The sequence below is a fragment of the Eublepharis macularius genome, chromosome 3, assembly GCF_028583425.1.
Source record: "Eublepharis macularius isolate TG4126 chromosome 3, MPM_Emac_v1.0, whole genome shotgun sequence".
Lineage (NCBI taxonomy): Eukaryota > Metazoa > Chordata > Lepidosauria > Squamata > Eublepharidae > Eublepharis > Eublepharis macularius.
Window position 1 is genome coordinate 167,709,663 of NC_072792.1, and position 27,145 is coordinate 167,736,807.

The window sequence follows — 27,145 nt, forward strand, 5'->3', positions numbered from 1 at the left end:
GCCATTATTCAGCCTTCAGTCTCTCCCCCACCCCCATTTCTGCTTTGGTGGGAAAAAAGCAAACCCCTGCTCTGGCACATGGCCTGCAACTGACCGCAATGCCTGGGACTTACGCACTGGTAACCGACATGTTCAGGCACACACCCTCAAATGGCAACGTCGGATTCTTACCACATCATGCATTAGGATTTTTTCGGTTGTTACTACGCGGCCAGTGAGAGAAACTTGACACCCCAGCTGCAGTCCCCAGGTCTCCAACTCTAAGCGAGCGTCTTTGTTTCTGCAAGGAAGCATTTGACTCCAACGTTATCTTTTTACTTCTATTTATGCTCCCCCTTTTTACCAAGGAGAACCCTAAGTGGCCTACATCGTTCGCCTCTCCTCCATTTTATGCATTTTTCAGCGTAAGTGAAGTAAGAGCCAATTCTATACTATGTTTCTCCCTAATTTCTGCCATCAGAAATTTTAAAAAGTAACGGAGGGGTTCAGTGGTAGGACTGTGATACGGGAGAACCAGGTTCGAATCCACACACCGCCATGAAAGATCACTAGACTGTGTGCCAGTCACTGTCTTTCCACCTAACCTACCTCACAAAATGACAATGAGACTTAAAAATGGAGGAAGGGAGAACCATTTAGTCAGTCACTTTGGATCCCCACTAGGGAGCGAAGAGGGTTATAAATAAATACAATTTTTTAAAAACTGAAATGTGGTGTTAGTGGTGATCAATACTGCATTGAAGCGGACAGGCCTACCCAGTTGGCCTTATATTTCTAGGCAGCGAGCCAAAGGCAAGGGCTGACTACGAATCTGTTTTGCCTAGTAAGCCCATCCAAAACCAGTGGCTCTCTGCTGCGCTGCCTTCATCAAAAAAAGTCCACCTAACCAGGGTTGCTGGGTCATACATGCGGCTAGATCACTTAAATCCTTTCATCAATTCTGAGACAAATGCAGCTGAAAGCCAAACTATAAGAGATGAATTACACGAGGTCGCTCACGTGAAGGGAGTCACAATGTTAGCCGGGAAGCTGAGTTTTAAAAGGCAGATTGGAAGGCTCGGTCAATTTCCCCTCTCTACAGAGCCAGCAAAGATCACTCCTCAGAGGGTTTGCTTATTTCCTCTTTGCCTCCTAGAAGGGGAGGTGAAACTGAGAGCAAAGCTACAAGTGACTTTCTTCACGTGGAGAACACTAGATTTTTCTCGCAAGATTACCTGGGAAGTGAAGTCCGAGTGGTCCTTCCCCCCTCTCTGTTAGAATTGCTGCCTGAAGAGGCACAAGAGGGCTTCGTTTGGGGGCGGCCAGCTGCTACTTTCTCCCAGGGTGTCCTGCGGGCTGCCTGCTCCCAGGGAGCTGCTCTGGAGAAAGCCACGGCATTGGTGAAGCTCCAGCCACAGTGACAATGGAAGGATCTGCTGCAGATTCTTCCGCTGTCACTGTGGCTGAAGCTTCACCGATGCTGACGCTTCCAGCGAATCACGGAAAGTGGAAAAGTGATCAGGAAGGGATATATATTAGACTTTGCCAAGATACTGCCATAGGTTAAGGCCTTGCTTGTTAAAAGTGCCTTGTATACTGGGCCATTGCCAGTATCTCAGGCGTAGAGGATTGACGATAGAGGACTGACGGACTGACAGTTGTTATCTGGACTTTCTCCTGCAGTGACCGGCCTAAAGGCAAATTATCGACAGCACTTGAGTGTGTGTAGATCAAAAGGAAGCCTTGGCAAGCTGGGTACCCCCTGCGTCCCTTAAAGCTTGTCTTGGCCCTCCAAACTTGCTGGGTACTGTGTGAAACAGGATGCTGGACTAGAAGGGACCACTGCTATGATCTGGCAGGGGTCTTTACATGTAGATAATCCTGCACTAACAGTGACCTCCTAAGAAGCGTTTCATGCTCCTAAGGCCATCAATGTCAGCTGAATTAGAAGGGTGCCACACTGCTTTAGGATGGCACTGTAAAACTCAAAATATGCTGCGAAGAAAATGTACGTTGAACTCATTCACAAACCCTTGCTTTCCCCACCCCACGCTCTGCTGTGTTCACTGATCTAACACATTGTGCGGGAGCCGAGAAACTAACGCTGTTTAGCTGAGTCGACACTGCCATACGAGGACACAAACTCAGCGACTAGTCTGACACAAAAAGAGGAAAGCAGCCATCATTAATTAAATAAGCATTAATTAACAAATCAATCTCCATGGAGTTATTATTAAAACGTGGGTTTCAAAACAGGAAGTAAATAAGCTCTATCCGCTCAGAAAGTTTGTTCCTTCTGACGGCAGCTCGGTGAAACCATCCATGTGCTTCTCAGGCCGTTTAACGGGGGGGGGGGGGGATATTCTTTGTATTCAAAAATAACTCTGCCTAATAACTGGTTACAGTACTTTAACTCCATCTAGGGGCTGAAGACACAGAACAATCCTTCCAAGCCTCTCATGCAGTTATTAGGACACTGCCGACTAATGTGCATTCATTAATCCAGGAAGGACAGGATCTGTGTGTTCTTTTCTCCTTCTCTCCTATTTTGACCACACGAAGATCAGGGCTCCTTTAAAAATTCTGTAAAAGGATTTCATTTAACATCCATAACGGGGAGAAAAAAGGGCATAAGGGCAGGAAATAAAAAGGGGGAGAAAACTCAAGAAGATGCACAGAATAAATATCTCTCTCAATGCAATTTGCGTCCCAGAGCTTCATTGAGGTGAGATACATTATGGAAGACTGTGGAAACGTACATATGCCTTGTAGCAGATACTTTGTTACTTTTGAGGCTTTTCCTTAAAACATTTGTGCAGTTGATTAGCATTTGAAGTTTGCAAAACAGTAGATGTGTTAGTCTGTTGTAGCAAAACAAAAGTCCAGTGGAACAACAATGTAATTGCATTTTGTAAGGGCTTCTGCAGGAGACCATTGCAAGGCATTAAGATACCAGCTTGGGAAACTGTGATGTTGTATTGACGAAGGTGAGCTACAACTCAGCAGGTTCTGAGTTCAAGTTATGCCTCTGCCATCAATCTTGCTTTTCTTTTTGTTCCAGCAGAACACTGGCTTCTTGGTACAATCTCATTTTGAAATAATCCCCCTCCCCACCCAATTTGTACCCGTGAGTGTTCAACTGCTAAATGAAACACTTGAAGCTTCTAATGAAGTGGGCTTTGGTCCAAATTGTTGCACCAATAAATGAGTCTTGAAGGTGTCACAAGAGCATTGCTTTCGCTGCAACAGACTAGAACTGTTACCCCCTCTAGAACTTAACATTCTGGAAAGCTCTGCTCGAAGCCACGTAAACACAGCAAAAACGCAAGTCAGATAAAAAGATCTCGAAGAAACAAGTTTTATGCAAAATTACCTCTGAATGTCGTCAGCAAGTCTAGACAGCCTCTGTTGTCTGCTTTCCGGGGTCAAGTGAGTTTCCTGAGCTAAATCTTTCATCAAACGGAAATCTGAAGTTGCGCGGCTGCTCAAACCTAAAGAATGATTTGAGGGTTATTTAATGAGCTGGAAAATTAATTTCTGTGGGGTGTGGGGAAAAAACTGATAAAGAACATTGAAGATAGTTTGACTGACGGGGATGTGGAAGAGACAGAGACCACAACACTTCCCGTCCTCCAGCAGTGATTGCCGCCATGTGATACCATCTTCAGCACTACCCAGCAATAATGTGTAATTGAAATGACTTAGATCCGATCTACATATTTGGCATAATTGCATGCTGTCATGTCAGAAGAGGACAGAGTACTGCATGCTTATATGCATTGCTCTCTAATTCTGTAATCCTAGTCCTACTGCATTGTTCACAGTTTCTCTTATATGGATTGCGTGCATTGTTTTATATCCTGCAATCTGCCTTGAATCGCAGCAAAAAAGGCAGACTATAGACAAACTAAATAAAATCAAGTAAATAAATATGCCCATTTGAACTACCTGTATTATAATCCTATAAAACAGTGCGGATGGGAGACATTTCCCCACTTCTGCTGCTCCACGTGGAGGTATTATGTGCACATACGGCACCGGGAAGGAGAAAACTCTCCTCCCCCGCACTGTTTTTGCACAGGGGAAAATGCTTGGGAGAAAGGCAGGAGCGTTCCCTCCCCCGGGAACAGCTTTCCAAGCTCATTTGCATGCTTTTTTAAAAAGCCAGTCCCTGATGTGATGTGTGTCTGCAGAGCACGGGCTGTCTCCATGCAGAACTTGTAAAAGAAGTAACGTGTAGAGTGACTGTGAGACACTGCATTTTGGGACATTGCTCTAAGGGAAAACAAATACCCAGCCGCTCAACAGGATCCCAGAAAGTGATGGATGTGGCATGCATCTGTGTAGAGCACAAAGGGATGCACTCCCCCCTTTGTAATTCCTGAGACCTCCTTTCACACAAGCCACCAGTCACAACACTACAAAAGCAAGTTACCTGGCAGTGGAAGGAAAGGACTAAGGGCCAAAATACACGATACACGTGACACGAGTTGGGTCAGACATGCGACTGAGAAAATTCACCTTCAAAATGTTCAGTTTCTCTGCTCGGCTTGCGAGTGCTGCAAAAGAGGAGGGGGAGACGCTTCAGGCTTCCCTCTCTGCCAGTGAGGAAGGGGTCTTCTTTGACACATCCTCAGGGTTCCAGAAAACTGAATACTTTGAAGGTGAGTTTCCCCAGTCATAAGTGCGACTAAAAGTTGGGTTGGACATCCATGACTTGACTCGTGTTACATATATCATGTACTTTGGCCGTAAGAGCAGAAGTGCATGTGATTGCAGCCACAGGGAAGCGGCCAAAAACACCCTCCTGCCTGGAAAGGTTGGGAGCAGTCAAGCCGTTGAAAACAAACAGGTTGCTGTGTTTAAATTCATAACCATAATGCAGTGCATCAGTTTTAACAGGCCAGATCTCTGAAGGTAACAGCTGTTTACCTGTCAGGTAACAGAGCTCAGGAACCAGGAGGACCACACGGGGCTCAATAGTGCTGCTGCCATGCTTATTCTTCAACTGGCTAACGAGCATTGGTTGCTCTAGGTCACTCAAGACTACATCATATTGCTGGCCAAGGGAAAGACAAAGGAAAAATAAGCAAGCTACATTCGTAAAAACGTTCCTAGTATTTGTACAAACATAGTTGAGAGTAACACACGTGAAACCCCGTAGAAGTTAAGGGGAGGCAGCACATCCAATGATTTCATAGGCATTATCCCCATGTAAGGCGGGCTGGTGTGGTTCTCCCCATACTGCAAATGGGACAGTAAGGTGTGGATTGCCTACACCACCCTGTGAGTTTGCAGGAGAGACAAGGTTTCAACTGGCAACGTCATCCATAAAAGCTCACTTCCTTAGTCACTACATTACACCCTCTCCTTGGGGGACAGTACATTACATGCTCTCGCTTCTATGGAAAGCAGGAGGCCTCTGGAGATAGTGAAAGGAGGGTGGGTGTTTCTAGGCTATAGGGGCTACAGCACAACTGCTATTGCCCCTGCACTTTTGCAAAGAAGCAACGAGGAAAAGGAGGCAAGTGGGAGAGCAGGAGCAAGTGGTTCGGGAAGAATTGCACATGCAGGTTGCCAACTTCAACTTGGGGAATTCCTGGAGTTTTGGGGGTGCTGATTGGGGAGACCAGAGCCTGGGGACATTAGGAAGCTCAGTGCGAACGTGATGTCACTCTAGGACTTCCGTTTCTCTTAACTTTATAGGACACCACCCTCTGAAACTGCCATTCCTTCAGAGGAACTGGTCTCTGTAGTTCGGAGATTAGCTGAGAATCCGAGAGAACTCCATGTCCCACCTTGAGGTTGGTAACTGAATGCTAGTGGCCACTGCTGCTACCCCCCCCTTCATGCTGCTTGATGCTGCAGCCATGAGGAAAGCCTGTTTTTGCACATCCACCCCATGCGGAAGCAGCTTGTGCAGGGCAGTGACTAGGCCCGCTGAAACTCATCATTGTCAAATGGAAGCTTGGAGTGCACTCAAAAATACTCCTTGGACTCTTCTGGGGGTGTCCATCTTCTTTATAGAGCAATCCCTGAAAAGCTTCTAAGGAAATCCAGAATTCTTCTGAATACAGCAGGAAAACTATGGAGAGCCAGTCACATTCTTAAGCCCATATCCATTCAGCATTCCTATTCCTTCGGACACTTCATCGCTTTCCCAATTTTGAGCTGAACAGTAAAGAACAGAGTGTTTTCCCAGCACCGCTAAGTCTTCTTTACCTGCTTGTAGTAATCTTCATAAGAGATCTGAGTGCCGTCACGTTTCTGGAACGTATGCTTTGGATTCACGGACCACTCAATGTCATCAACTCGGTAGGTTTTGTTGTTGTATCTGGGGGGAGGGGGAAAATGAAAAAGCTGGATACACTCTTGAATTAATTACAGGCCCAGGCAGACAGAGTGGACTTGTCTCTCGTCATTCAATTATGTCAGAACTAGCAGTAGGGCTCATTTTGAGGGGGAATGCACAGGAACGCAGTTCCGGCAGTTCCCCAAAGAGGTCACATGTCAGGTGGCCCCACCCACCTGACTCTTGGCCATTTTAGGCCCATTTCGGCCTGGATTGGGGCCGAAATGGCCCAGATCAGGCCTCTGATGGGTGGTGGAGCACTCTCCCGCTCATCAGTGGCCCGATTCTGGCCATTTTGGGCCCCCTTTCAGCCATTTTCAGCCCCTTTTTGCCATTTTGGGCCCAATTTCAGCCCTGAATGGCCAGGATTGGGTCCAAAACAGCCAGGATAAGTGATGTCAGGGGGTGTGGCATATGCAAATCAGTTACACTAATGACACACTTCTGGTGATGGCAAGAGGCGTAACATATGCTAATGAGTTATGCTAATGAGTTATGCTACTGAGTTCCTCCAGCTTTTTCTCTATGAAATGACCCGACTAGCAGACTAATAAAAAACCTGCATATCAATCAATCAATCAACATGGGTGCCACACAAACCCATGCAAGATGGCGGATCTCCTCCCAAGATATAAATATTTCAGATAAAAAATTTATATAAGAACATGCGACAGCATCAACAAGTCTTGCCTCACCAGCACACGCATTCACAAGGCCACCACAATCCCTCCCTCTCATTACCTGGTCAGAACAATGAGCCCCAAGAGTTCCTTTTCGCACGTCTCTGCAAAACGTGCCGCGTCCACACTGTTATATATACTGGTCATGAACTCCAGCACATTCTCATTGCGTAGGATTTTATGGCTCACATCCGCACAGAGCATCACTCTGTTCTCAAAGTGCCCAACGGATACAGCAAAGCCTGGCCAAATGGTCAGCCTGAAACAAAGAAGGTATTTTATTTTTTAAAAAGGTCTGGTTTAGCAAAAGAATTTCATGTCTCAGCTGCATTCAGACCATCAAGTGGGAGAAAATCCTCTTTTCTGATCCAGATGATGAATGATTGACAGGCCCTGGATTAGGAAGAGAAGTTTCCTCTTCCTCCCCCCGTCCCAACTGAAAAATCATAACCAGTAAAGGTGGGCCCAGATCAGGAGCCCCCAACATAGTTTGAGTCTAGATTTGCTGGGCAAAAGGTAGAGGGACATGTGGCCCAGCTCCACCTTTTCAAGCAGATGTTCCCCATTATGGAAGGTGATGGAAGTTCATGAAAGCCTCCTGCACCAGCCATTCTGTGGTTGGCTCCACTTCCCTCTGGCAGCCATTTTGTGTCCACAGTCTCAAAAAGGTTGGGGACCTCTGGTCAAGCTGGTGGTTTTGTTTTTACAAAGCACAAGTGTTCATCATGGATACATCTAGAGAAAGAGCTATGGCTTAACAGCACAGTGCATGCTTTTCTAGCAGAAAGTTCCAGCTTGAAACTCTGGCATCTCCAAGCGGGACTGGCCTGGGAAGTGAAAATGGGCTGGGGACACGCTAAGTGGTTCTACAAGCCAGTGCTGCATGGATAAAACAGGGTTAACATACCTGTAACTTATGTTCATCGAGTTCTTCTGTGCTGACACACATGGGGACTGCGCAGGCGCAGGCCAGCCGCCGGAGAATTTTCTAGAGCTTCCATGGCTCCGAAGGGGCCGTTTGTCGCGCGCCTCAGCGACCGTTTTCCCGCCCAAACGGTCACGTGATCCTCCAGCGACCAACGGCCCCTTCCCTCAGTTCTCCCTTGCCGCCGCTTGACCAACACACTTCAGCCGTAACACCTTAAAAACACCAATATCCGTTACAGCCATCACAGTAGTGTGCATTGGAGTTCACAGCGGGGTAGGAGGGAGGGTTGTGTGTCAGCACAGAAGAACTCGATGAACATAAGTTACAGGTATGTTAACCCTGTTTTCATCTTCGTTCTTCTGTGCCTCCACACATGGGAGTGTACCAAGCTTCACACAATAAGGAAGGCGGGGGTGAAGTCCAACACAATTTTATTAAGCAAACAAGATCAACAATAAATAGATATGCATATATACATCTATGTAAAAATACTGTGTAAGGACACATAAATATTCAATATTTACATATATACACACCCCCAGGTACATATATACACACTTTCACTCAAGGGTACCCAACAGGTACGCCAAGAAAGTCATTCCAAAACTCCCTCAGGAAAAAAGGGAGTGTAAGACAGCCTTGGCCACAGATACATCCTGCTCCGCATCGACATCAACGGCGTAATGCCTGACAAAGGTGTCTGCAGAGGACCATGTGGCTGCTTTACAAATGTTAACCAGGGGCACCCCCCTGAGGAGTGCCGAAGAGGATGCTTGGGACCGCGTGGAGTGGGCTCTGACATGAAGCGGGCAAGCCACCCCTGCTAGGGAATAGGCCTTGCTAATGGCCGTCACAATCCACCTAGACAGGGTCTGTGAGGAAGCCCTGTTACCCTTGTCCTTGGCCCCAAAACATACAAACAGGTGAGGACTGGAGCGGAATCCCTTCGTCCTATCCAGGTAATAGGCTAGGGCCCTCTTCAAGTCTAGGGAATGGAGGGCCTTTTCCCCCTTAGAGGAGGGTTGAGGAAAGAATGCAGGCAGTGAGATATCCTGCGAGAGGTGGAAGGCGGACACCACCTTAGGCAGGAACCCAAGGCAGGGACGCAGGACCACCTTGTTGGGGTGAAACACAAGAAAGGGAGGGTCAGACCGCAGTGCAGACAGCTCACTGACCCTTCTGGCCGATGTGACGGCCACCAAGAATGCTACCTTATAGGATAGCATATCCAAGGGGCATGTAGCCATCGGTTCAAATGGAGGCAACATGAGACGTGAGAGCACCAAGGACAGCGACCACTGAGGCACTAGCGCTGACACAGGTGGGTAAAGATTGTACATGCCCTTAAGGAACTGGCGGGATTGTGGGTGAGAAAACACCGTAGCACCCTCAACTCGGGTGTGAGCAGCTGATATCGCTGCCAGGTGGACCTTGAGGGAGGAAGCCTTCAAGCCCAGGCCACGCAAGTGGCACAAATACTCGAACACCACCCCCAAGGGACTGTTGTCAGGCACCACTCCTCTGGCAAGTGCCCAGAGCTCAAACCTGCGCCACTTGGCCGCATAAGCGCGCCTAGTGGATGGCCGACGAGCATTCAGGAGGACCCTCTGTACCTCGTCAGTAAAGCCTATCGGGGAGGAACGATCCGCCAAGCCGTTAGATGCAGCTTCCTTGGATCGTGGTGGACCAGGCTCCCGTTTAGGAGAAGGTCTTGCCGAGAGGGCAGACTCACATACGTCCGTTGGGACATCCGCAGGAGCTTCGGGAACCAAACCTGCCGTGGCCAGAAGGGGGCCACTAGGATGCAGTCCGTCCCGTCCTCCTCTATCTTGCACAGGACCCTGGGAATCAAGGGGAACGGAGGAAACATGTAGTGCAAGCCCTGCGTCCACGTAAACTGGAAGGCATCCCCAATAGAGAGGGGGTCGCTCCCTGCCCTGGAACAGAACGTGTGGGCCTTGGTGGTCGCCGCAGTGGCGAACACATCTATCACTGGATGACCCCACATCTGGAAGATCGGCCCAACGCACTCTACGTTCAGTTCCCACTCGTGTTCCAGTAAAGGGACCCTGCTGAGGGCATCTGCCCGGGCATTGTCCGACCCAGCCACGTGTATAGCACGGAGCGACACGCCGTTCTTGATAGCCCACTGCCAAGTGAGTGTGGCTTCCCGGCACAGGGCCATGGACACTGTGCCCCCCTGCTGATTCACGTAGTACATGGCAGTCGTGTTGTCCGTCTGCACCAAGACATGACGATTTCTCAGCAGTGCTGTAAGAGACACAAGTGCGAAACGAATGGCCCTTAGTTCAAGCACATTGATATGGAGGGTCTTTTCCCTGTCAGACCAGACATCTTGCACCGACACATCACCACAGTAAGCCCCCCATCCCAACAGAGAGGCATCAGTGGTAACCGTGATGTCATGGTGTTGATACCCGAAAGGGGTCCCTCTAAACAAGTTGTCGTCAGACAGCCACCAGTCCAAGGAGGAGAGGATGACCCTCGGGATAGAGAATTTGAGGGACGGAGGGTGCAGTAGAGCATCATACCTCCGCACAAACCAGTTCTGTAGAGGGCGCATACGCAGCCTAGCGAAAGGCACCACAGAGGTGGCCGCTGCCATATGCCCTAGTAAGCACTGGATAGTGCGCACAGACTGGAACCGGTTCCTTTTAAACACGGACACTAGACCCCTTAGGGACCGAGCCCTCTCCAAGGGGAGGAGGGCCTTACCCTCCACAGAGTCTAACAGTGCACCAATGTAGGACACCTTGCAATTGGGCACCAGTTTGGATTTCTCCAAGTTCACCAGGAGCCCCAGGCGTTGGCAAGTGCTAAGTACCAAGCCAATGTCCTGCACCAGCCTAGACTCTGATTCAGCCACGATGAGCCAGTCATCGAGGTACGGAAAGATGGTACAGCCTTCTTCCCGTAGGAAGGAAACCACAGGGGCCACACATTTAGTGAACACTCGTGGGGCAGTGGACAGGCCAAAGGGGAGCACCTTATACCGGAAAACCCGTTGCCGGTAAACAAAGCTCAGGTACTTCCTGTGCTCCTTCCGTATGCCCACGTGAAAGTATGCGTCTTTTAAGTCAAGAACCGCAAACCAATCCCCTTGTTTCAGCAAGGCGATCACAGCCGCCAACGTTACCATTTTGAATTTGGTCACCTTGAGGAAGGCATTAAGGCCCCTCAGATCCAAGATGGGACGTAAGCCCCCATCCTTCTTAGGGACCAGGAAGAACCTAGAGAAGAATCCCTTTACAGAGTCCTCATAGGGCAATTCTTCCACAGCACCTTTGGCCAAGAGCGACACGATCTCCGCATCCAGCTCGGCCATAGTGTTATTGACAGCTGTCAGGGGTGAACTGCATCTAGGCAGCTCAACGAACTCCAGCCCGTATCCCAGTTCAACAATAGTTAAGACCCATGAGTCAGATGTTATTGACTCCCACTCAGAGAGGAGTGGACTAAGTCTGTCCGAAAAGTTCGGGGATACGGCTGGCGTGACCCGTCAGTACTGCCTCCCGGTGCCCTGCTGATCCTTCTGCTGGGCCGGTTGTTGTGCCGGACGAGGCTTGAAGGGCCGACGCCTCCTCTGCTGTTGTGCGGGAGGGTAAGGCCGCTGTTGGTAGGCAGGATACTGCTGGTAGCCTGGCCGCTGTTGATGGTATCTGCCCTGGTAATGGTAAGGACCAGATCGGGGAGCGTACCGTGACCTGGAGGAGGGCTTGTCCGCTGGAGCCAGACCCAAAGACCGCGCCGTCTGCCGGTCCTCTTTCTTTTTCTTCAGGGTCTCGTCGGTCGCTTTGGAAAAGAGCGAGTCCCCCTCAAATGGCATGCTCTCCACTCTGGAACGCACCTCTTGGGACAGGGCCGTAGACCGCAACCAGGAGTGGCGCCTGAGGACCACCGCCGAAGCCATTCCTCTAGCAGCAGTGTCAGCAGCGTGGCTCCCAGCGTTCATCTGCTGCTTAGACAGCCGGACAGCCTCTGTTTGCAGCAGGGACACCACAGCCTTCTGCTCAGGAGGGAGGTCTCGTGTATAGGATGCCAACTTCTCCCAGAGGTACAGCTGGTACCCTGCCATGATGGTCTGATAGTTGGCAATCCTCAGACCTAGGGAAGAAACAATGTATTGGCGCCTGCCCATGGCATCCAGTTTCTTGCCCTCCTTATCGGCAGGTACCGAGGAGTGACCCGATCGCCTGGGGTTGAACTCCTCTGTGACCAAGGAGGAAGGTGGAGGGTGTTTCACCAGCGCCGGCCAGGTACCCTGCTTGATCTTGTAGAGCTGCTCAATCCTCTTGGATGTTGGAGGTTGATCGCAGGGCACCTGCCACACCTTCTCCACGATTTCCTCAAGACCCTCGAGCATGGGGAAGCCAACATATGCCGGGTTGTCTCCGTAAATGCGCTTGAGGAGCTTGTCCTTGGTCTGGGGAACCGCCGAGGAGATGTCCATCTCGAGAGCCTTGGCCATCCTCGCCATCTGGTCGGCGTAGATGCGGAGGTCCTCGAATGGCGAGTCCGCAGATGGTACAAGCTCTTCAGCCGGCGATGGTTCGGACCAGGACTCCGACTGGTAGCCGCCAAAGCTCTCCACATCCTCCTCATCGGAACCGAGCTGGGATTCCGGAACCTGGTGCGGAGGGGGAGCCCACGTCGACCTCGATGTCGAAGGCCTCGGTTCCGACACGGAGAAACCTGCAGGTGCCCCTTCCCACTGGCAATGGTATGGCGAGGGGAGGTAGGAGGCCTGTCGATGTCGGGACGCAGTGGACCGGACCGATCGGACACTGTCCCCAGACCGACGTCGCTCACGACCGGCAGCTGGTGGAGACGGACGGGCAGGCGACGGACGGCTCCGACGAGGAGACGGGCTCGGTTCCAGCCTCGGCGACCGAAGAGCAGGCGATGTTCGGATCCGACGGCGCGGGCTCGGCTCCGGTCCCGAAGAGAATTCTGCGGGCACCGTCTCGAAGGCCATCGGATCCGGCACCGGCACGGAGATGTCCTCTGGCTCCGGGGAATCCAGATGAGGGGAAGGCGTGTGAGGAAGCACGATGACCTCTTCCTGGGGAGCGGGATGCGGCGACCGGTGATGTTTGGTCTTCTTCTTCTTCTTCGCCGGTTCCGAAGAAGACCTCGGAACCGACGCGCTCCTCGCCTTCGAAGGGGACCTCGGCCTCGATCTCTTAGGTTTTACCGGAATCGACCCGGTCGTCGGTTCCGATCGGGGACTCGGTAGACGGATCCTCGGTTCCGATGTCGGTCTCGGATCCGACCTGGTGGAAGATGCGCTACGGGGCGGCCGCACCGGTCCCTGCGCTGGAGAGGCCGCTCTCGACGCCGAGGCACTCGGGGGACGCGGTTTCGACCCCGACCTCGCGGAGGCCACTGAGCCAGCTCCGGAATGCCGTTCGGCAGAGGGGCTAGGGCCGGCCTTGGAGGAGGGCAACGGGGCGCCTCCGGACATGACCTTCTGCCACAGGGAGGAGTTAAGACGGGCCTTGCGCTCCTGTCGGGCCTTGCTGGTGAAGCCCTGGCAAATCTTACAGGCCGTTACATTATGGGTCTCCCCCAAACAGAACAGGCACAGTTCATGGCCATCGGTCTTGGCCATTTTAGTGTGGCATTGGAGGCAATGCTTGAAGAGAGCCTTTGAGGCCATCTTCAGGGGCACGCAAAAGGAAGGTCAACAAACAGTCCGAGTCAAATTACCGAGTCCACAACAAAGTCCAAACGAGATCCGAAGAATAGTCGAGGTCACGAAGTCCGAAGTCAAAAGCCAAGCAATCAGTCAGAATAAAGCACGAAGCACAAAAAAGCACAGAGCAACGAAGCTCACGTTCTCTCCAAGCGGCGGCAAGAAGAGAACTGAGGGAAGGGGCCGTTGGTCGCTGGAGGATCACGTGACCGTTTGGGCGGGAAAACGGTCGCTGAGGCGCGCGACAAACGGCCCCTTCGGAGCCATGGAAGCTCTAGAAAATTCTCCGGCGGCTGGCCTGCGCCTGCGCAGTCCCCATGTGTGGAGGCACAGAAGAACGAAGATGAACAATAGGTATTAGCTCACCCAGGTTTCATCTTGAAAATTGGCAGCGTAGTGGGAAAATCAACTGGTAAGCTGACACCAATTACCTATTGCTGATTAAGGGTCTGAGCCCAATCTGAGGGCCAAGCTACAAGTGACAAATGACACTTGAACGGCAAGTGGATTGAGTGGAGCGCAAGTGAACAGGGAGAAATACACTTGCCGTTCAAGTGTCATTCGTCACTTGTAGCTTCGCCCTCAGACTCTGTCAGATTGGCTAGATTTTCCTTATTCCAAGCCAACAACGACCCTCTAGGGTAGTGGCCCACCTGGAAATTTCCCCGCAAGTTAAATGGCCGCTCCTGTCTCCAAGTTACAGGATCTTGGCAAAGACCTTTCTTCCCATGAGTAATTGAAGAGCTGCTGTGCTCCCACAGGTGCCTGTTCAATGAAGCAGGGCTTGGACGGTGCTTTATATTTTAGGGGAAAGTAATAGGGTAGGAGAACCTGGCCCTTGTCATTTTTTTTCTTTTTGACAAATCACAGTGACACACTCCCATCAGAGAGCCCAGAAATAATCAGAGTTGCCAATGATTAATGGATCAAGTTGTAATCCTTACTCAGGGACAGTTCACACATGACAAAGCCCTTTCATTCACCACATACCTCGTCAACCAGATGTGCACTGAGAGTTACATGCTGAAACTCAGGGTGGGTGGGGGAGGGGAAGAGGAGACGTTTAAGCCTTCCCCATCGCACTGTTTTTTCCAAAGTGAAATGGCCCTGTCGAACCTCTATTTGACGACTGGGTAAACTTTACCAGTACTGATAGCTATCCGTTGTTCACTCAACTCAACAAACTTTCATGTAGCCTTTACTAAACGTAAGATTTACCCAACTGGCAAAGAGTGGCTCCTCAGGGACATTTCAGGTCAGGAAAGTGGTGTGGGAGTGAAGGATTAAAACTCCTATCCCTTCAAATTGGGCCCCTCAGCTGCCTGGGAATTAAACTACAAGCATGGAACTCCCACCACATGTCTGGCTGACAGGACATCTGGGGAACACAAGAACTTTGGTAATGCCTGAACTGGCCCTGGGCCTTGCAGCGAGCCCAGCAGGACCGAGAGCACACTTGGGAAAAATTGTCTTACAGTGCCCTGCAAAATCCTAAATATAAATCTCATCATATGTTTGTTTAAGGCAGGGCTACTCACTCAGTGGTTTACGAGCCACCTGTGGCTCTTTGATATGCCACCCGTGGCTGTTCTGAGTATCATTAGCCAATGTGAAAGCTGCCCCATGTTTCAGGAAAGCAGGCCAGGTTCTTGCCCACTGGGGCTTGCAGTTGGCTGGCAGTTGCCACCTTGAAACAAGTGCTGCTTAAGAAAGGGGTAAGCTGTGAGCCTCCAAGAGGGGCAGGCCTCACGCCAGGGTTGGAAGTAAACATGGCTCCTCTTTTGGTTGACAGCAATTGCGAATGCAGCTCTCCACTATTACAGGGAGTACCACTTCGAGTGATGGAGTAACTTGAAAGTTAGAAAATGGATGTCAATGGAATTAGAAAATAAATGCCTATTTGCTCTCAAGACAGAAAATAACTCCCAACGTATCAGTCCACCAATTTGTTCCCTAACTCAAAAAACCTATGCCCAAGGGTTACCCTATCGGCTGGGGAAAATCAGTGCAGTCCAGTGAATCATACAGATGCGGCCAACAGGAGCAAGAACTGGCAAAAAGGAGGGAAGTTGAAAAGCCATGACCCCTCACCCCACCAACCAGCATCTCCAATGGAGGGAAATGAAGGTCAATCCCCCTTTGCTTTGTCAGTCACCCCAGAACTTCAGCACTCATTGGTCTCAGTGCCTAATAAGGCATTCTTCAGCCTTACCATAGTTGGGTAGTGATACTGCATGGACATGCTGCTTATATGCTCTAAAGGAAAATAACTAGTGGGTAGAATCTCCAAGGGTGGGGACAGACCTCCAGTGGCTCCCTTCCTTCACTTACACACCGATTACTTGCCTTGGCTGGTGCCGGGGAAGCATTCCTCACCCCTCCCTTGTTTCCCTACAGCATTGTGGCATTTCCATGCTCCTCCTAGGGTTTCCCCATCTTTACTATCTTTACTTTCTCAGCCCTGCTTTGCTCCAGTGTTTTGGGAAAGGTTGCAGCAAAACCAAGGCGGCACCCACGTGAACGGGAAAGTATCAAGATCTTTTTTCAGTCCCATCTACATCAGTACTGTTTTTCCTGATCCAGTCCTCCCCACCACCACTGGAGGGCTTTTTTTTTTTTTTTTTGCTTTTTCTTAAAATCAGCAGCTGACATTTATAGCATTGTAACCATCAGTCTTTCAGGTTCTCTGAATTCCTTGCTTTGATTTTTTCATTGTGGAGATACGCCTACCCCTTATATCTCTGTGAGCAGAACCACAAGTGACAAAAGGCACAGATTGGACACTTGTCAGCTTCCCTCAAGTTTTGATGGGAAATGTAGGCATCCTGGTCTTGCAGCTTGGCTCTCTGACTGCTGTCCAATGGACTTTTCAACTGTCACTTGTCCAACATTCCGCCAAGCTGCCTACATTTCCCATCAAAACTTGAGGGAAGCTGACAAGTGTCCAACCTGTGCCTTTTGTCACTTGTGGTTCTGCTCTGTAACTAATGCTTAAACTTACTGCAGAAAATAAATACTGCCCTAACATCTGTTAGCAAGACACACAATTCTATAACGAATATGCAGAGGAACCAACTTACTTGTGCTGCGGTATCTCTATCGGATCCGAAGGACTGTAGAAGTTTCGGCCCATTTGGTGCATAGACAACTTTTTCAAAATCCTAAATATTAACATACATTTTATTAAATACACCAAGCAACGGGAATGGGGGTGTCGTTTTCAAAAGTAAATTTACACAGAATACATTTCCCAAAGCTAACGAGGCATTCAAACTAAAAATCAAACCTTGGCAGAAGCTGTTCAGAGCTTTGGAACTGGCAAAAGAATGCAGTTATACTGTTAAAGGGGTCTGTGCACAAAGCAGCAACCAGAAGTAACTTGTCACCTAGTAAGTAGCGTCATTGGAGGGTGGGGGTCATCTTGCAGTGCACATGGCACAAACTGGGTCGAAAAAAGCGGGCTCTAATCTGTGAAAACTTATTCTGGAATACAATTTCGTTAGTACTTAAGGTGCCTCTAGGTGCCTGTTTACGTCTTCTACCCAAATCCCCTGGTGATACAGCAGAGGTACTGAGCCGCTGCTTGACAGCTGTTGTCAACTGGCCGAAAGCAAACAAATTGAAACTGAACCCAGACAAGACGGAGGTGATGCTGATTGGAAAAGCAGAGATCTTGAAGGACCCTGTGCATTTGACCTTTGATGGGGTTCACTTGGCCCTGGCTGACTCAGTTGAGAGACTAGGGGTTATACTAGACCCAATACTACTGCTAGAGAAGTAAATGCAGCTGCAAACAAGGCCTTCTCACAACTCAGTCTAGCCTGAAAGATGGCCCCTGACCTTGACACAGCCGATCTGGCCACCTGGATTCACGACACAGTAACATCAAAACTAGACTATAATGCACTCTATAGACGCAAAGTTAACTCGAAGACTTCAGTTGATGCAGAACGCTGCAGCTCATTTACTCTCAAGAGCTAGATGGAGCATGCACATAGCTCCCATTCTGCAGTCACTTTATTGGCTTCCCATCAGTTACCAGGCTTAATTCAAGGTCATGACTATCACATTCAAAGCCATGGCCTTGGCCCCTCATATCTGTGCGACTGCCTCTCCTCCTATGTTCTGCTACAGCAGCTTCGCTCATCTGAACAGGGTGTTCCGCAGATACCACCCTGCAGTTGGGCAAAATCAACAGCTGCCAATACACATGCATTCTCTGTGGTGGCCCCCACCTTATGGAATGGCCTGACTGAGATGGTTAAGCAAGCTCCTACTCTCCTGGCTTTCCACAAGCTATGCAAAACTGAATTATTCAGGAAGGCTTTCTACCCAGATGACAAGACTATGTCATAAGAAATAGCTCAGAGATATGCCTTGGCAGGGACAAGGACTGAATGCTTCACTACTGGGTGCTGTCTGCTGATGTAGATAGGCACCTACTAGCAAGTTTCCACACTGCTAAACATGCCATAGAAATTAGTTATGCTTTGTTTCAGATAGATTTCATCTCGGTGCTCAGCTTTATGTTTGTTTAAAAAAATTTCTGATATCATTCCCTATTGTATCTGTTTCCTTGAATGTCCTGTTTTTCACTATTATACTTGGCTCCGTGAATGTCACAGCTGTCAATTATATTGTTTTGTCACTTGCACTGTTGTAATCTGCCTTGGCTCTCAATGAGAAAGTTGGACTATAAACAAACAAACAAATAAGCAAACAGACAGATAAATAAATAAATAAAATTACAAATGCAAGTTGAATAAAATCCCAGACCAGACTAATGACTTGTTACTGAAGGTTACAGTCATTAAAAAAAGCACAGAAAGTAGCCGCATTTCCCAAGCAATGATGAAACTGCATTCAGAATTTGTGAAATACAATAGATTGTTTAAGGCCTTTTCCCCATGCAATTGTTTGAGCAACAAAAATATATTTGGAGCATATTATTTATCCTTTTGCTGTGACTGATTTTGAGGATAAACTATTTTATGTGGTTTATACAGTGGCTTTCCTTAAAAGTCAAGCGGGGCCCACTAAAAAGACTCACTTTTTAAAGATGACGTTTAAAAACTGGATGCACACAGGAGAGCTTGGAAGCAGCTGATGGACCAGTGTAATAGTGATCTTGATGGTTTCTCCTCTTCGGGTTTCACAAGACAATTCTGTGACCTAAAAAAAACCCAACAAGTAATTTGCTATTTTATTTCTTCATTTATGCAATGCCCTTCAGCCATCAGTTGGGAGGGAAAGTAGCATGATTGAGAGCAGAACCACAAGTGACAAAAGGCACAGGTTGGACACTAGTCAGCTTCCCTCAAGTTTTGATGGGAAATGTAGGCATCCTGGTCTCGCAGCTTCGCTCTCTGACTGCTGTCCAGTGGACTTTTCAACTGTCACTTGTCCAACATTCCGCCAAGCTGCCTACATTTCCCATCAAAACTTGAGGGAAGCAGACAAGTGTCCAACCTGTGCCTTTTGTCACTTGTGGTTCTGCTCATAGTCTGATCCTGTCAGGTCTCAGAAGGTAAGCAGGGTCAGCCCTGGTCAGAACTCGGAAGTATCTTTGAAAAACACAACCAATAGACAACCCAACAATTAAAAAAACTCCAACAATAAATGATCATTCAGCTCCCCTATGAAACCTAAACTATAAAACTAGTAAGAAGAGTAATTGAAAGCAATACAATTGAACGCCACAGTAGCTAAAATTAATGTCTGAATCTGCCGATGAGCAGGAGCCACCAGAGAGAAATACCTGGTCTGTGGTAGCCACCCACCTGAAAGCAGATCACAAGGGGCTCAGGAAATGACCTCAATTGTTGGGCAGGCTCAGAGGGGAGCAGGTAATCCTCTAAGGAAGCAATCTGGCCTCCTCATTTGGGTTATTGGTCCCCAACCTTGTCAACCCAGCATGCACTTTTTGAGAAATTGGCTGCCATGGGAGCAGGGCTAATCACAAAATATCAGGAGGTTCTGAGGAAAGCTTGGAGTTTTGAAGGTTAACTTAGGCCAAAGACTGTAAATCAAACAGAGAAGGGTCATATACAGGGTTGTATTAACCCATGGCTGGGCCCCTAGGCTTTCAGGTATTTCGGGTCCCCTCCAGCACTTCAATCTTTCACCCTACTACAGCTGACAGCCTGACCCTGGTACGGTAGGTTCTAGGCCACAGTACATAGCCCTATATCCATTTTGAGGGTCTCCTGAAGAATTCTATTCATAATTTTAAAAATATTTTTATTGTGTGAGTAGAACTCTTCAGGAAAGCACATTTTGGGGGTTTAATTGTTCAATACTGTAATACTTTGAAGTGAATACAATTTTTATTATTTATTAAAATATATAATTTATGGATAATTGTTTTAATATAAGAGACAATTTGTTTCACTTCAATAAGGAAGTAGTTAATTATCTTATTAATAGAGGTTATATAAGAGAATCAATTAATTGTAATTTATGTGGGGGTGCGCCTCAGCAAAAAAAATTTAAAGGGGCCTTCTGCAAGCGGCGCGGAAAGGGCCCTTGCTGGACTTCAGCTGGCAAATGGGGGCAATCTCCTCCCCATTGCCAACTGAAGTTTAAAGGGACCTTTCCGCATCGCTGCGAGCAGCATTGAAAGGGTCCTTGCCACGTAAGGGGATCCCTTACCCCTTGCCAGCTGAAGTTTAAAGGGCCCTTGCCATGCTTCAGCTGGCAGAGGGGGAGTCCTCCTCCACCGGTCAGCTGGAGACTGCAGGGGTGCCCCAAAGCTTCCCAAATCGCTGCGGGAAGCTTTGATTCGGCATTTCCGAATTGGGGCCAGCATGCTGGGCCCAATTCGGAAATCCCGAATCATTACAAATCGGGTCCAATTCCGGTATTTATCCCAAATCAGAAACCCAAATCGCACGCCTCTACTCACAACAATCACCTTGTGAGATGGGTGGGGCTGAGAGAACTCTAACTGACCCAAGGTCACCCCCAGCTGGCTTCAAGCGGAGGAGTGGGGAATCAAACCCGATTCTCCAGAGCAGATTCCTGCCAATCTTAACCACTACACCAAACTGGAAACTAGGATCTCGTAACTAGGATTACTTTAATAGCACACAGGTTTCTGAACTTGGGAATGAGTACTGCATTTATTCCTCATTTTATTTTATTTTATTTTGCTCTAAAGTTGGGAATTATTTTTGCAGCCAATGATCCTGATTTTTTTTTAATATTAAAAATTTGGTGTTATTGTTTTATTTATTTATGTTATTTAAAGACTGCCTTTTCATGGAGACATAAGGTGGATTACAGAGTGCTCTCTAACTGCGGACCAACATGGCTACCCACTTGGAATACTCTTCCCCGACAGGTTTAGTTTACTTTTTTGTTTTTGACAAAGTAAATCCCAACTCACGAAAGCTGATGTTAAAATAAACCTCATTTCAGGTGCTCCTGGATTAATTTTGCTTCACAAAGATTTCCTGATTCTGGAAAGCACTCTCTTTTAATGTTTATTTAAAAAGGACAGTAATCCACCTACAAACTGAAGAACCTGAGGCACTGGGCCTGAAAACCCACAACTCCAGAAAACGTTTGCCCTTTTGACACATCATCTTTCATCCGAAGCCTCCTGGTTGCTTAAACCAGGTTTGTGCCAGAAACAAAGGAAACAACGAGATCTTAAAAGTCAACAAGAGAGGATTGGTTTTGCAAGGGCAGAGAAGCTAGAAGTATAGTCACAAACTGTAAACATGGCCTTTACTTCTGCAAAATACGCCTCTCTGTAGACTTACGTACAGCCTGGCACTTGATAAAGATTGTTCAGAATCTGCAGCTAGCGCAGGATGCTGTGGCTAGTCCAAAAGTCCACAGCAAAAGTGGGAGTTGAACCTACATCTCCTCAAATGGTCAGCTGGTACCCAAAGGTGAGCTGTGACTCTCTTGCAAGCAGGATGTGAAGCGAGGAGGAAGAGGCGGAACAGGGTGAGCCAGGACAGGTGGCTCGTTGACAAATGTGGGTTTTCCACTGCACAGACTGCATAATGGCCATGAAATACAAACCCAGTAGAGGTGTACTAGAACCCGTTTGGTGTAGCTGTTAAGAGCGGCAGGACTCTAATCTGGAGAGCCAGGTTTGATTCCCCACTCCTCCACTTGAAGCCAGCTGGGTGACCTTGGGTCAGCCACAGCTCTCTCAGCCCCACCCACCTCACAGGGTGATAGTTGTGAGGATAATAACACACTCTGTAAACTGCTCTGAGTGTGGCATTAAATTGTCCTGAAGGGCACTATATAAATTTGTTGTTGTTGTTGTTGTTATTGATAAAGAAGCAGGATTTCAGGAAATGGCTGTGGCGCTGGAGGTAACAAGGACACATTTACATTTAATTATTTAACCCCACGGGAGAAGAAACCAGCTGGGTGGTGTTCCTGGCAGAGACCAGAGTACTGCTCTAGTTAATCACTGAATGGTCGGGAGTTTGAAGAGGAAGGGAAGGGGGGGTAACAACTAGGAATACATGTGGAAGGAGCCCCTCCTTCTCCTCCCTGCCCCCAATATTCCTCCATCTATCTTTGAAATTTCAAGAGCAAAAAATAAAGTGTACTTTTGAAAATTCTGAGTAACACACAGACTTACATGGTTTTCTAATCTATGTGCAAGGAACAGCGTCGCTCCATCAAATGCTTTGGCTTTTAGTTGAAATTCGGTGTGGCTGTATAATAAAGCAAGCCGCAAGCGCTTGGATTCCAGCTGTGGGCTAAATTCAACGCGATACTGGTAGAGCTGCCAGTCCCTAGGCAACCATAAACCAAACAGGTTGGCTATGATTTTGACAGGAATGCCGCTGGATCCTGAAATAGATAATATTATTTAAAATGAAGTCGGCTCTGATCTTAGTACTTCTCAAATGAGTAGTGCAGAGGTACAGTGGTCCTATTGTGCCAATGTTGTTGCTAGTGCCACACTAAACATAGAATTGTTCTATAGAGGCTGAATTGCATTTTCTCCATCTGCTAGTGTTACATATGCATCAGCAGCGAGAGAGAAAGAAACTGGGGCCTTCTGCATACAAAACATTTGCTCTACCACTGTGCCTTTCCCAGGGCTTTTTTTCTGGGAAAAGAGGTGGTGGAACTCAGTGGGTTGCCAGCACAGGGGGCAATTCTTGGTGGGAGGTGGTGCCACTGGTACCACATGTGCATGCGCAAAGTGCATGCATGCTCCCAGGGCCAATGACGTCACTTTAGGTCAGCTGGAAAAAGGGGGGGAGTTTTCAAGTTTAAATCACCCTCAGCAAAAATGTCACATGGCTGGTGGCCCCGCCCCCTGATCTTCAGACAGAGGGGAGTTTAGATTGCCCTCCACGCCGCTCCAGCCATGTGACCATTTTCAAGAGGTTCCGAAACTCTGTTCCACCGTGTTCCAGCTGAAATAAAAGCCCCAGCCTTTCCTAAAATCTTGCCATTTCTGTCTTGTTGCTCTGAATTTAGCATGGAGCTTAGCTAAGAAGGCTGAATGTGGCTGGCTCCAGCTCTCTCTCCACTTTTTAGCTTGTTGGCAGTTGCCTTTTCCTCCTTTCTTTCTCCCCAATCCAGAAAAGGATGAGTTCTTTGAGAACCTGAATCACAGCAGTAAAATCAAAAGTACAAAGTAGACTCATGTCAATTAACAGAACGAACTGTGATCCGGGAGGATGCTAATTCAAAATCTTCTCTCAGCCACAAAGTTATTAAGTAGTCTAAGGCAAACCACCTTCTCTCAGCCCGACTGTCTGCAATACTGGGGGTAATAATGCTGGCCTGACTCACAGGAGTGTTGTAAGAACTGCAAGATAGTAATGTTTGCCGCATGGGTGGGCTTGCATGCTGTTCGCAAAGCAGGTTTCCTATTTCCCCTTCTGCGCATCTCCCAGGTTTCCCATGTCTTTTTTGCATTCTTTCTGAAACCTGTTTTTACGTGATCTTTTTGGGAAGTCCTGGTGCCATTCCCCTCCCTCCACACCTGAAATCTGTAAATGACATATCAATATACCAGTACAGTGATATATTACTAGTTTTTTTCAAAAAATGTATCCACCTTCAACAGTGCAGAAGGAAGAACGGCCACTGCAAGGGACTGTGGCAGGGAAAAAGCAGGAAATCCACTGTGTGAAAGCTCTATTGCTGCTGTGCTGAACTGGCAGCCACAGTAGCAACAGGAAAGCCACTGAAAAATGTTCCAGTGTGGCAGACCCCCAAAGTATATGAAGTTTGTGAATACTTCAGGTGCTCAGTGTTATTGTATATTATTTCCTGAAATAAATGTCTTTATTTGTTCAATAAATTCACTGGTGAACCTTTCACCAGCCTCATATGACATTTTGTTTCAGGTTAGCATTGCAAGGTGAAGAGAGATGTGAAATCTGTACGCTGTGCTCTCTCTCCCCCAGCAAACCACTGACTAAAGTTGCCCATAAACAACGACGTATCTCTTTCTGCATAAAGCAGCCACCTACTGGCTAGTGCCTGTGTCAACCCCACAAGGCATCACAACTTCCTTCCTGTGCCTTTTTGAATGATTTGATGTTCAAACAAAATTTTGCTGATGGAGGGAGGGGTACTGTTTCTCTGGTGGCAACATCCTCGCTCCCTCCTCACCCCCTTGCATAACATGGGGTAGAACACAGCAGCAGACGGCTGGTGCTGGCATAGCAGCAGGAGGCAGTCAAACTGCTAGAGCAGAGGAAGGTTTTTAATCTGGAGGCCACCAAGGTAGTTATACCTGTTTTGGCATTTTTCACATGTGCCATTGTCTGTCGTGTATTCACTCCCATGTCTTGGAAATTGCGGCGAATTCTGCCCCCTCGGTCCATCACTTTGTAACCAGAATCTCCAACAGAAAAGCCATCTCAAAAAGAAAAGGCAGAACTTTAAAATCTTTGCAGTGCCCAAGATAATCAGAGAGCAGCCAATCAAACATAAGAACGCCAGTGGGAAGAAGCCAGGAAGGATCCACTGCTTGAACATACAAAGCTGCCGTAATACCGAGTTCACACGAATGGTCCATCTACCCTGACTGAAAGCAACTCTCTAAGGTCTCAGACAGAAGAAGACATTCCCCAACACCTGCTCCTCTTCAACTGGAGATGTCAGGGGCCAAACCTGAGATCTTTTGCTTCTCTACCACTGAGCTGCCACCTTTCCTAAAAGCTGTTATGGCACAACGTATAGCCTTCTCTGTAGTGGCCCTTTTCTTTCACAACTCAGGGGCCACCACTAAGAAGGCTCTGCTCTGTGGTATTAACACATTTTACTTTTGAGAAGACAGGACTTGGAGAAAGACCTTCCTAGAGGACCTGAAGATAGTGGTTCAATGTGGTAGAAGGTGCTACCTTAAGTCTGCTGGGCCCAGGCCGTGTTAAGGCTTTAATTGCCCACATCTCAATGTGGCATGTTCTGGAGACCACAGTATTCTAACAGTAGTTACTGCACACATTCTTACATTTAGGAGAGTTTTTCCCAGCTCCCGCTTGGCTCTGAGCAGCATTTTCTTCTGAGTGCACCACAACGGGGCCTCCATTCCCCAAGACTTCCTGCAAGACAAAGATGACCAAAAAGACCACGAGCTTAAAAACGGCACCCCTTCTCCTCTTTATTTTCTTACACCAAGATCACATCCATGTGGAAAAAACAAATGTTTACTGAAGTATACTATTCTGCAATCTCAAATACAGAGACAACAAAGCTGCTGTACGGGCCATTCTGAATCTTTTTTGGGTTTTTTTGCCTGCTATTGAAGTAGGTCTCCTTTTGCATGCTTTCATACAAAGAATGATATTGCCTTGGTAAAAATAGACATCGGGAGAAATTAAGAGAGAATCGGAACTGGCAGGGTTGGCATTGTTGAGCAGCTGCCAAGGCAAACAGTGTGTGCGCACCCCTGTACAGAATCTGGAAATAAACGCAACAGTGGACGCTTCGAAGCACATCAGTTCCACTTTGGAAAATAACACAGTGAATTCAGTACTCACAAAATGAGAGAAAAATCTGGATGAGATGTTGGAAGCATTTCTATTCCTGTCTTGCCCAGCTAACACAGACTGAGTATTAAAAGCCAGAGCAGGGCTGGTTCCAGGTTTGGGGGGTGGGGTGGGAAGAAAGTGCTTACGGGTTCCCTTCTGACTGCCAACCTCCCAAGTGACCACTTGCCACACATCTGCTCATCCACTGGTGTGGTTCTCTACCACTGTTTAGCAGTGTGTCCTTTCCCTGCCGCCATGTGAGCTCCCAGCCATATGAAATCACCTGCATGCGCTGGGTGGCAGGGCAGGCACATGAGCCAGGGGTGCAGTGGCAATGTCCCCTGTTTGAAGACCTGGACCTTGGCAGCCACTTTAGTTTGGGGTTTCCCGATAGCAGCCCCGGGTCAGAGTGTTTGGGTACTCCAGTCTGCTACGACGTTCATGAGGTGAATCGTCTCTAAGCCTAACCTAACTCATGGGATTGTTATGAAAATAAAACAGAGGCAGGGAGAAGTATATATGCCACCCCGAACTCCTTGAAGTGCAGGATAATAATATATTAAAAAGGGTTCAATTTCTGCAAACTGCATAGGACCAAGCACACTGTTACAGCCAAATAAATATTTGATAACAACTGAAAAAGTTCCGTTCTTCTTGAGAAAATCCAATATATTCTGGCGGCTGAGGTAGAAAAATTCCAATTCTTATTTATTTTTTATTATAGTCCACTTTTCTCACCAGGACTTAAGGTGGATTACAATAGTACTATTCAGTCAATTAAGTAAGCCAATTAAAAAACAGAAAATAGAGTCCTTAATTCCATGGTAATTAAAATATGATATAAAGATCAACTGAACAGCCGCTGACTTTTAGTAGCACCCAAAACCTGCCACCTGAGGTAGGCTTCTGCGAACTCGAAAGAGAAAACAGAAGTACTGCAAAAAAGCACAAACATACTGGTTCAGAAGAGCCAGGTGTCCCTTCCTCTCCCGAGAAGGCCTTCCCTCTGGCTCTCACACGAGCTCGTCCGAGGTTCCTCTTTTCTCCCACCTGCATCGCTGCAGCAGAAAACAACAGAGACAAAACAGGTGCTTGGCTATAAATTCAACATATTCTAAACACAGATCTTAATTTGAGGAAGTGCTCGTGAGGGTCAGATCACACACTCCATTTCTTTTTAGGCGCTTACCTTAAAAAATGCAAACGCAGCAGAATGGGAGCATCATAATCACCAGGGGCCAGAACTGAGATGAAGCTTCCTATTGAGTGGACGTTCAATATCCAAGTTAGTGGCAGCAAAACTGGGGAGAGTTCACTGCTCCATAGCAGAGCTGGTAGAGAAGAGCCCAGGTTCAAACTCCAGTTAAAAAGGATCTCAAAATATTTATACATTATGCATGAGATTTGGCAGGAACGGGATTGGAGAAATCTTGCAAGAGGTGGCTGAGAACTAGTGTCATGGGAGCAGGGCTTTTTTTCAGTGGGAACGCGGTGGAAGGAATTCCAGCACCTCTT

General features: G+C 47.9%; 1 protein-coding gene across 1 annotated transcript in view; it reads right to left on the bottom strand.

Annotated features, from left to right (window-relative positions):
* PIWIL4 (piwi like RNA-mediated gene silencing 4) overlaps positions 1-26,686 on the bottom strand; it is a 43,508-nt gene extending 16,822 nt beyond the window's left edge. Inside the window, exons 1-11 of the mRNA XM_054974463.1 lie at positions 26,588-26,686; positions 25,111-25,201; positions 24,391-24,516; positions 22,267-22,481; positions 18,706-18,827; positions 16,736-16,816; positions 7,073-7,270; positions 6,202-6,313; positions 4,912-5,038; positions 3,353-3,470; positions 172-280 (exon numbers count right to left, since the gene is read on the bottom strand). Coding sequence (XP_054830438.1) covers positions 172-280; positions 3,353-3,470; positions 4,912-5,038; positions 6,202-6,313; positions 7,073-7,270; positions 16,736-16,816; positions 18,706-18,827; positions 22,267-22,481; positions 24,391-24,516; positions 25,111-25,201; positions 26,588-26,686 — 1,398 coding nt within the window. The remainder of the gene's footprint in view (positions 1-171; positions 281-3,352; positions 3,471-4,911; positions 5,039-6,201; positions 6,314-7,072; positions 7,271-16,735; positions 16,817-18,705; positions 18,828-22,266; positions 22,482-24,390; positions 24,517-25,110; positions 25,202-26,587) is intronic.
* Positions 26,687-27,145: the final 459 nt, after the last annotated feature.